Here is an 11,446-nt window from a genome sequence, read left to right on the forward strand (position 1 = left end):
CTGGTCTGACTACTTTCCTAACATTACCAGTGTGACAAATACATTTACACATTTTACCACCATGTAATGGTGTGTTTTAAAGTTTGCTGGTTAAATGTATGCCTGTATTTTCGTACATTGATCGTTTCAGTTTGCAGAGTCGACAGTGAAATTTATCAGCTGTCAGGGGGAAAAAAACCCAAAGGACACATACCGCGTAGAACAGAAAATTGTAAAAATGAACAGAAATGTCTTGACAACGCATCAACAACTGTGTTGTATCAATACGTTAGTGGATACATTTAGTTTTGAACAGTGGCCCGTGTTGGAGCTGACAGATGGACTGTCAGTTTTTACAGTTGCTTGGTCTTCTTGATGGGTGGACAACGTGAAATGTGGCATGATCGACACAAACCTTGGATACACAGCACTTCATACACACAGTCCACACTCCTGATGTATTGATACCATAAATTGCACGTGAGGTAATTTGAGATGGAAATACACTAAGAAGAAGGAACACCCTGACACAGACCACATGTGGCATGATAGGCCTTATGAAAATGCTGTAGATTATCAGGGACTGTTCAGTCTTCAGGCAATAATTCCCTTACTGTAGACAAGTGCAAAATGCCAATGCAGTCTCACAGAGCTCAATCAAAAGCAGTGTTTTAAAAATGTTTATTATAGTTTATTACTGTGGTTTGGAGCATTGAACCAGCAGTTTCTTGAAGAAATAAACTCTTCCAAAAAACAAAACAAAACAAAACAATCTACCTGCAGTGAATCATGCATCTGCATAATAAATAAACAAGCATCACAACAGAAAATTTAAAAATCAGTTTCAGAAAAAGAAAATTAACAACAACAACTGGCTCAAGCTTAAATCTGAGGCCCACAGCCTTGGTCTTTAGGATTATGTGAGTGGAATCCAGCCCAACCATTTACATCAGTCAGTTAATGCTTGTGTGTGAGCCCTTTTTGCTGTCTAAGATGACAGAGAAAGACAGTCCAGCCAAGTGTGATGCCTCCTACAAACACAGTCCGTGCCACTGGAGGGACCAAAGAGAAATTCAGAGCCTGGGAGAGAGAGGAAGACAGCGTTTAAAACTGAGACATTAGTTCAACAAAGAATGAGAATGGCTCTACTGAAATAATGCTGTACCTGCATTGTGGACCAGTATACCACTCCAGTCTGTCAGAGAGAAAATGAAAATGAATAACATTAGTGTTATAGAAGCTGATATCTTCACAGTCTTACATTTTCTGAAACCTGCTCCCTTATATTATCCGTTCTCCCTCTCGCTTGCTCTTTAAGCACCTTATAAGAAGTCCAGAATTTCTCGCGCCAGTCTTCAAATGGGTCCTGTCTTCCTTCCAATACACTTAGGCCTGAGTAAGTGACACAATGTAGAGAAACGTGATTGGGAACAGAGGATAATACACACACAGTATAGAAGTGTTAATGTATATTATTAATTTATACGGGTATTAGACTTACCAATATAGAAGACACTAATAGTCACAGGAGCAGCAATCAGTTGATCCAAAAACACCTTCCCTGCCACTCTTTTAGCCCCTCCACCTGGCCACATCGTTTCCAGACCCTTGAGCCAATTGTAGTTGAAGTTTGCATGGAAACAGAATCCAACAAGCGCCACTCGAGCAGTCTGGGACCAGTCAATATCAGACCATTTCCCCATCTTCATTTTGTGTGAAAGTTCTCCAATCTCTCCCATATCACAGCTCTGTGTATTCCATGGCTCAGAACCTGCTGAATGCACTCCCTTATCGGTCGCTTTCTTTTCAAACTCCTTCTGTTTTACTCCTCTGTCCAAAGTGGGCTCTTTGTCCAGCCCACCGTTTTCCTGCTTCCCTCCCAGTATGCTTTGCTGGATGAGGTCCGCGGTGGCAAATAAAGTCGTGTAGCCCACAACATTTGTGACATAAGGGTGGGATCTGAACAAAGACCAGAGACTTTTCATTGTGACTGTTTTGGAGCAGGATGTATTTATAGGGAGAAAAGACACAAGTGTTACACATTCAGAGACTGAAAATGAAAGAGGAGAAAGGTACCTCCATTGGTCATGGCTGAAGGGATAAAATACAAGTCGATTCAAATAGAGACTAGCCCCTCACATGTTTGTCCAATTTGCTTTCCAAACACTTTTAATCAAAACGGAAAAAATGAAGGTTGCTTGATGAAAACACTGGCCTGGTTGTCACTGTTTACTATTTTTTATTATACAGGTTAGTAGTTACAGTCTAATAGTAACCTCCTGATTATTTCTTTGACTATCATGTTAGCATACTCACCACACATTGCCCTTACTCATTATAATTTTTGTTAAAAGATTAAATTCAGGTTTCTCTTTAATTTTGAATTCAACAAAAAGAGCACCAAACTTACCTTAAACTCAGAAAACACACTGACTGAATGCTACAGATCTCTAGGTGCAGACACGCTATCTTCACCCTGGTTGACTGGGCATAAAAATAAGAGGAGGAGTCTTATGGCCCCCAGCCAATAAGCTTCTGGGACTTGATAGAGGAAAAAAAAAAACGGTTCAGCAGATCAAAGTTCAATGTACAAGAATCACCAAGAAATTCGGTGATAAAGTACTGTCAGCTACCTTTTTCTGCTGAAGCTATGTGAGAAGGAGCCAGCTGGTAGGAGGAGGAGTATACACACATCACAGAATAAACAGAGTTTATGCAATGGCATGGTAAACATGATGTGACAAAAAAATGATTAGTGCAACAGCTAGACTGCACATACAATTGCCATAATCACTTACACCATGCAACTCAATGACATAAGCCCCCATCAAAACCCCATTCTACTCCTTCACATTTTCCACATCCCAGCTGTGCGCAAATGGTAATATTTTCTTTCCACTTACCACAACAAAATTATCAATGAATAAGAAGCACACACTCATGCTGGAGTCCCCACCCTAAAATGATCAACTTGGCTGCCCAGTTGCCTCAAGCATGTGTGTCCGTTTCTAAATATAGACTCCACTAGCCCTACCTTACTCCCCTCCTTTGGTTACTAAGATCTAGTTGATATTATTAATAAAGAAATACCTCTTTACAGTGGAAGGGAGGCTTTACATGAATCTGAAAGTAGTTTCTATGAATCTGACAGTCTGAGAATCCTGACCTGACTGTCCGAAGGGTTTTCCTTATTTTAAGAATATTACAAGAAATTGTGATTATTTAAAACATGACTTTACTTGACCCCTGTGGCCAGGCATCATATGGGTATTCCAACATAGCTATTTCATCTGTACATCGGCTTTATAAGGGAATCTTCAGTCAGGCCGTTTTGTACAAATTGGATGTGGATATTCATTTATACACCTCCATAGATATGTAAAAAGGAATTCTGGGATGGGTCTTTGGTGAGATACAAGTGCAATTTGTGACTAGCAACAGGCTGCGCTCTAAGACAGGAGAATGTGCTAATTAGGGCAGAGTTTAAGTTGATCAATTAAGGGCTTGTTAAAACCTCAACTGGTGTGGTTCTGCCACCTTGTATTTAACAAGCTGTCTTTAGTCTTTTAACAAAAGAGAAGAAGCCCTCGCTTCCAGACCAGTTGACTTTCTGGTAATTGCTTTTATCTATCACCCCCCCGCTTCCTCTAAGACTCCAAATCTGCGCACCACCCCCTTTCTGTCAGTGCAGCGTGGATGTACTGTACAATGCCTGGTCAATCCTGCATTATTAACCTCCATCAGACCCCACCTCCATCTGTATTGGTCTCTTCCTGCCATTCTTCTCGTCCTCACTCTCTCTCTGATTTATTACCAGTATATGCAGGGACGGAACACACAGTGGTAAGGTGAGTGAAGTAATGTTTGTTGTTTTCTCTGTCAGCATGTCTGGTTTCTCAATTTTGGGTGGTCAGAATTTTATGACCTCAGCCACGCAGGTCAGATTCACATTTATTAGGCTGTTGAATAGATGAGAGATGATGCTAGGAAAATTTTGCTGTGTAAGAACATATATATGGACATTGGCTGAAACAATGTTTTAAGAATACTGTATGGGTCTGTGCTTTTGCTAAGGCTGTTCAGGTGAGGTGTGAAACAGCTTCTTAATCATCTCAATTGCTTATAAGTTGAAATATCGGTGTATAGTGCATTAATTAATTGTTTTCGTAAAAGATAAGAAACAGGTAATATATTGTGCTTGTGTTCATCAAAGTCAAAAGGAAATCAAACATTTAGGTGTTAGCCTGCAGTATGTGCAGAAGTGTATGCACAGTAAAGAGATGGTGGTTAAATAAATTAATTGATAAACCATATATGATAGGGTATGTAAAGTATGTAAAGTTCGCACATGCTTTCCTCATGTTTATAACATATTTTGGATTCAAAGGTCAGAATGAATTTGTCCAAAGACAAGATGGATTAACACTGTTCAATAAAGTGTGATATTTTTTTATCTGTAGTTTTTCAGCATTTTAACTTATCACATGACATAAATTCATGTCTATTTTGTCATTTAGGTTTCAATGTAATATATGTAACTGAACAGTATGAAGTTGAGATGTACAGCTGATATGTAGTACATAGTAAGAGGATGTTTTGGTAAAATGGGTACTATTCCAGCCTGTGAAACAGCTAGAAATAGCTGACCTGCTCAGCTGACCTGAGCAAGTAGCCTGTGATTAGTGAGGTGGCACAATAAACCAGGAAAAGCCACTGTACCAGGAGCCTCTATTGTTGGTCAGACATAGCTGTCTACTGACTGTAATGGTGTAAGAGGTCAAGATAAGCTGTGTGAACATAATTTTAAGAAATGCACCAAGGTAGTCTTGCTCTCTTGTAGACTGGAGGATTAACATGGGTCACAGGACCCAGCAGCAAGATACTTTGCAGCAGCCAAAGTCATATATTTGGATTTTAACCCTTTGTCACCCAAGATTTTGTAATTGCCAATTTTACATTAAGCTCATCCCACGTACCACAACCTCAGCATTCATGCAGGAGTGTAGAGTGAAGCAAACAACATCCTCTGATGCACACATGCCTTCTGCGGCTACTTTCAAAACTACAATTCCTACAGTGCACCAGAGAGCAGATGCAGAACAGAGAATAGGTGCATCTTGTTGATACTATCTGACCAATTCACAGGTGGGTAGTGGGTGTGGAGATGGACGCAGAGCTGTGTGCAGATCATAACTATGATTAAATATGATGTAAATTCAAAATTATTTTTCTCGCCAGCACTTCGTTGCATAGACAAGCAACTAGCATCGTTAGCGATGAGTTGGCCTACTTCGTGAGCAATTCAACCGAGAAGAAGGGATGTGAATTTGGACGCAGGCTGCGTCTGTCAGACTTTAAGGGTTAAAAGACATTTTTGGTGACAATAGGGAGTGACAAATAATTTTTTATTTTTCCAGAGACCCCCCCCAAAATTTTGCTGTTGAGGCTTTCAGGGGGTCTCAAGTGTCAATCAAGAGACCCCCCGTATTTTGCACCCTGGCATAAGCATACTCGCGCACGCTGCCACAATCACACACACACGGACATAAATATATGTATGCATGTAAGTAAACCAAATCAAAGGGAGCATTGCCGTCAGTGAAAAACATTGGTATCACTATAGCTTCAATCATGGGTATCAATATTAAACATTTTGGATAATATGTTCATTATCCTATGCAATGGGGAAAGGTATAAGTTAGGATGATGGACTTGGAATGTAATCATTATATGTTAAGATTATGAATAGGACTAGCTTGACCAGCAGACAGATACATTCCATAGGGTTCTTACTTCACCTAGAAAGTGTGGCCTTATTTTGTTATACAGTCAAAGAAAATAACAGCACCGAATGTAGAATGCCAAACATTATCAACATGACCCTTACCAGACGGAGGTGCCCTGACATGTTAGGGTGGGACAGCAGTGTATCTCTATGCACAGCACCGTACGTTACCAAAATGCCTTCAGTATTAATCCTGATATATAGACTGGGTTACAGAATAGAAAATATAGCATAGAAGACTTGTATACCTTTATTATGTTACCCTGAATAAAGGATTAACTCTGAATAAATTCTGTCATTTAGGAGATGCTGCAAATGTTGTTTCTCACTTGTTTTTCCATCCAGCCCACATTTCTCTCGCCCACTTTCTCTCACTTTTCCTTTATTTGCTCCCACCTACCTCTCTACACATAGCCATGCGCTCGCCCACATCTTTGACCTACGAAGCCGGAGCAGAGCGAGGAGCTCCTTGGGGTCGCGACCTCTTTACATTTGTGACATCAGCGGCAGGTCACATGATGCGGACACTCCAGAGGCCACGAAAGAGCCGCCCCTCGAAACGGCAGGTCAACCACCGCAGATTTCTCCACAACATGATCCACAGGTATGCGGATGTGCTGCGTCTACGCTGCGCGCTAGCATTCTGAGCAGAGGCCATTGTGGAATGGAACAGTCATATTTTTTTTCATCTGTCTTCAGGAAGTTTGCTGAAATTGAGGCAGCCAATCGCCAGCTTTCCTCTGCCCTCTTTTCAAGGGAAGGGGAGGGAAGCCAAGCCTTGCCCACGCATCTTGCGTCCACTGACCAATCTGATGATACTCCTGGTGAAGGTGCACATTGTTAATTTATCCTGAGTTAGAGGAGACATTATCCATTATGTCTGTCACGTCTCATGGTGGTCTCCACTAACTCGCTTACCTTGATTTCTTTTCCCCAGAATCATCAACTGAAATTGCCCCACCCACTCTTCCTTCAGTCCCCACACCATTGGGGCTCTCCCTGTTTCCTCCCGACAACATCACTCTTCCAAATGAACAAGAGGATCCAAGCGGTCTCTGGGCCTTTAACCTTCAACTGGAGAACCCAAGGGAACACGCGGACCCGTCACACTCCCACATGTTCGGCAGCGGGGTGTACGGCACAGATACAGAGACAAACTACCACGCTGTCAAAAGGGGGGGTTTGGGCACAGCGGAGGAGGACAGAGGCCTTAAATGCAGTTCATCTGGACAAAGCGTTGACATTCACCCCCTCGTCAACCTCCAGCTCGAGCCCATCAAATTCGATAACTTCATGAAACTGACTGACTTCATATTGGACGGAAATGTCAGTAGCTGGGTTGAAAATGTTAAAAAATGTGAAAGAATCAGAGACTCTCCAAACTCAGACCCCGTCCAACAAGACAATATGACCCCACAGCCTCCAGCAACGCATCTTCAAAATCCTAACCCCCCACCCCCTTGCCTGTCAGAACCTCAATCATTATCTCCTTGTGCTTTTGGGATTCAGATCATTACTGATACCCACAGTTCCACGAACAATATGTATAACATTCTTGAAACGCAACAAACAGACATAGACAGCTTTGATCAAGTAGATTCAGACACAAGTGATAGAGAGGGATGTATCGATTCTCAAATACTTTCAGGGACCCTTTGGGAACCTCAGGGCGAAGACCTAAATTGTGACATGCACTTCGGCAGTACACTTTTTAACACAACTTGTGATACCAGTGCCATTCAGCCAGGCACTAGCACCGAAAATATTATGAGATGGCGAGAATCTAGCATAAAACCAAATATGGGCATGAAGCCCAGAGCCGTTTCCTTTAATGACACAAATAGCTCTGACCTTGACAGTTTCTCTGCCTGCTTCCCTAACATTTTGATATTTGACCAACTCAGGATGAGTGAAGGCAGAGAAAACGGTGATGTTGACCGTAATTTGGCCGTGAGGGAATTCTCTGGCTCTGACCCAACCAGAACCAGTAAAACCAAGATTTCCACTCTGAACAGCAGAATTAGGGGGGGAGTGGCACAGAAAGGAGCGAAACTAGACAGTCTCCACATTCCAGAGGGAAACAACACATTCTGTAAGAGTTACACAACTGGAAGTGAGAGTAACACAGGAACTGGCCTAATCTTTCCGTTCTTGGAATTTAACAGTCAAGGTGATTCACAAACACCCACGCTGTTGGACACCTCTCTGGACCAGCTATCCTCAGGGTACCATTCCGTGGCACCAAATCACACATCGTTACCAAATGCCTGCTCTCAGAATAAGAACCCTTCTTCGTGCATGAGAGGTGAAGGTGATCGCAATCATTCCCCCTTTATGGGCGTGGCTAGATCATTCCCAGCCCCAGTCCAAAAAATGCTCCCCAATCAGATCCTAACTCCACCTCTGGAGGATGACTGGCTATTTGATAACATCATTGGGGAAGGGGAAAAAAGTGGAAGTGAAACAGGCATCAGTCTTATGGGAGAAGAGCAGTATGATTCCTAGTAGACCATTTTGTTTTGAATTACCATATTTTAGAATGTCTTGCATTTTTGGTGTTATAATGTGAAACTGTCAGTGTTCTGTCACTATGCCTCTTTTTAAAAGGAATTCAGTTCTTAAAATTATGCTTATTTCTATCTGGGTTTGTATTTGAAATTACAGATGTGTGTATATGCATGTATATGTATATGTGTGTATACAAATAATAAGATGCAGATCTGCACTGACTACTTCAGAGCCAAAAACATCCTTTGGAAGTGACATATTTTACTATAGAAGATAAATACCCAATGCGTATAGTATATATGTGGACCGTTGTTCCCCTGTAGTGTTCAAATAAATCAGACCACATTGAGGTATCCAAACCAACGACATATATTAAAATTCACCTCCAGTCAGATATGATTCATATTAACGGCAAAAAACAAAAGATAACAATAAAATATTTTCAAAATTCAAGTTGCACAGAAGCGACAAAAAAAAAAAAAAGAAAGACAGAAAGAAAAAGGAAACACATTTTTAAAAAGCACCAGTCTTGCTACTTGATACAGAGATACAAGTTGATTGGCTCTCGGATCCTGATCCCGGGGTCATCCTGTGGGCTGGTGCCTTCCCCGTATTTGGCTTTCAACAAATTGACTCAGTCCAAAACATGGTTTTCAAGTGTTAAAATGAAACAAGGGGGAGCCTTGATTAAAAACTTGATGAAAGTCCCAGTGAACTCAGGGTCGAGTGAAGTAAATGAGGGCTACTAACAATAAAAAAATCAGATTACACATGGATGACACAGGGACCAGTGCTGAGAGCCAGTGCTTCAGAGAGGGTTTACACTTTTCTAATGCCATTCAATGAGATTCGGCAAAGGTTTGTCGCCCTTTAGTGGGTGGACATGTAAAGTGCAGGATATAGCCTTTGTGCTAAGCCTTCGTTACCACTTCTGTCTCTCGAATCCAAATGCATTCATCGGAAAAAATTGGGGGGAGAAGCTGTCAAACTCCACTTGAAATACTGCATCATAAAGCTTGGACCTTAACCTTACATCTTAAGCTGTCAACAGCATACAGCTCAAACCATTTCATATATTTAATGACAAACACCCGCATGTAAACCCCCTCTTAAAGTAACACGTTTACTGTAGCAAGTAAGTGAACTGTAACAGAGAGCCACAATGAACAATTAAATAGCCTGGCCTTTGCAAAGAGGTTGAACAAATGGTAAGACACACAAAATTAGCACTGTCTTTGTACAGTAATTTCAGTGCAAACATACTGTGAGTAATGCACTCTAGCAATCTCGAATAAGAAATGGTTCATTCATTGAAATTCTTCCATTCATTGAAAGATTTCCAATTTTTTTCCAATTTCATTTTAGAGAGAAGTGGGTGTTGACTTTTTTGTAGAGATGCATAAAAAAAGTTAACTGACACTGACTTCCAGTTGCTATGACAATGTGGCTGCATCATCATTATAATAACAATGTGCTCTGCGTCACACTGCATTAATGGTCCTCCAATCAGAACCAATGGACTTTCTTTACAGAGACACCCTGTATCAGGTCTTGGGGCCAGTGGAAAAGAAATTCAAGCTGAAAAGGATCCAAATCTTTTCTGAATGATCCAACGGGGAATAACACAGCTGAAACACAACAGAAAATTTGAGACCACAAATGCTGAATGGTCTCTGGACATGGTGTAAAAGTGATGTACAGCTTTTTATGCATATTGAGTGACTACCCACAGAGAATGTAAACTGTAATGGGGAAGGTGGTTAAGACATTTGTCGTATTTTAATTCACTGGAAAACAGGTGGGGGCTAATGCCTTCCTCCTAGCTGGAGAAGGGTATTTCTGCCAGTTCAGTGCTCTGTGGCAACCCACACATTTGAACATTTTCCCACCACAAATCTGCTTCATGAACCCATTGTCTACCTCAGGTGCACTTCTATTTCACACTGTTACAATGCTGCTGTGCTGAAGGCCTAATAAAAAGGGCTTGAAGGGTTCCACATACTGGAGTTAGTTCAGGTGTTACTTGTAAGGACATTTTCACTAGGCAGCTGATAGGTAGACAAAAAAAAAATCAGCAGCAGTAGGCTGGACATTCCTAAGGAAGTGCAACAGACTTCCAGACTGTGCTGTACTCTTTTATAACTGGTTTTATACATTATGATCACACTCACCTCACCTTCACCCATGCCCTCCATTTGGTAAAACACAAAAGCTTTGTTACATAAATATTTTACACCGTTCATAAAAATGACATTGTACAATATGTCTGTTGTTTAAAAACATTAATGGTATTACTTATTACGATAACGGTATGGATTTCATAAGAATGACTAGCACACAAAATGGTCAGGTCCTTCTCATTTCCTCCCATTAAGACTATTAAAGTAAAATCTTAGGTTCCGGTCTCTATTTTCTAAATTAGTTTCAATCTATTAATCAATCTCTCTACCTAATCTATCGCTTTCATTTTTTTTTTTTTTTTTTTTGCAGCTTCTCCCTTTTTCATGCATTTCAGCTACACCAACATTACAGTCATTTGAGTGCTGGTTCTCAATCCTATTCCAGGAGTTCCCCCCCGTTCTTAAAGTAGCTACAAATGTACCAATTACAGCCAACAGCCTCACAATTACACATTCTTTTTCAGCTTGCATACCATTTGGCATTTTAAGTAGACAAGCTCAAACAATATCTTGCCAGAACAAGGCCAAAAAATTCAGAACAAAGCCTGACAACTCAGCTTACAGTCTGAGTAAGGTCAAGAGTGTAAACTGGTACAAAACAAGCAGACACTGACAGAACACAAGGATGAGGTTTGAGAACTAACACCCTCACTGACACCAATCTCTCCCAACATTTGATATGTTCATAAAGACAGAAATCATACAAAACGGCAATAAATAAGTTCCATGATGATATCTGGATTGACATAAATTACATGAATTCAACTGCCTGCAATAGAAGCAATAGAATGTCGAGTTAAATAATCAAATTCTACCTACTAACCTACTTTCCTAACTATCTACCTAGAGTACCGATCTATCGAGGAACTTAGATAATTTATCGGTCTTATCTGAACAAAGAACACCGCACTACATCGAGAATGTATTTAGCTGTTAAAATGCTGTCAACGCTATTAAAATAACATAAATGTGACTTTGTAAGTCGGTCTTTCAC

At 40.8% G+C, this 11,446-nt stretch overlaps 1 protein-coding gene across 1 annotated transcript; it reads right to left on the reverse strand.

Moving 5' to 3' along the window:
* Positions 1-936: 936 nt before the first annotated feature.
* si:ch211-120k19.1 (uncharacterized protein LOC563199 homolog) lies at positions 937-7,647 on the reverse strand. Its single transcript, XM_036538663.1, has 6 exons — positions 7,616-7,647; positions 1,806-1,938; positions 1,481-1,682; positions 1,301-1,371; positions 1,145-1,174; positions 937-1,059 (listed from the first exon to the last, which is right to left on the reverse strand). Exons 1-6 carry the CDS (start codon positions 7,645-7,647, stop codon positions 937-939), a joined length of 591 nt encoding a protein of 196 aa, XP_036394556.1.
* Between the last annotated feature and the right edge of the window lie 3,799 nt (positions 7,648-11,446).

Source organism: Megalops cyprinoides, chromosome 10 (genome assembly GCF_013368585.1).
Source record: "Megalops cyprinoides isolate fMegCyp1 chromosome 10, fMegCyp1.pri, whole genome shotgun sequence".
Lineage (NCBI taxonomy): Eukaryota > Metazoa > Chordata > Actinopteri > Elopiformes > Megalopidae > Megalops > Megalops cyprinoides.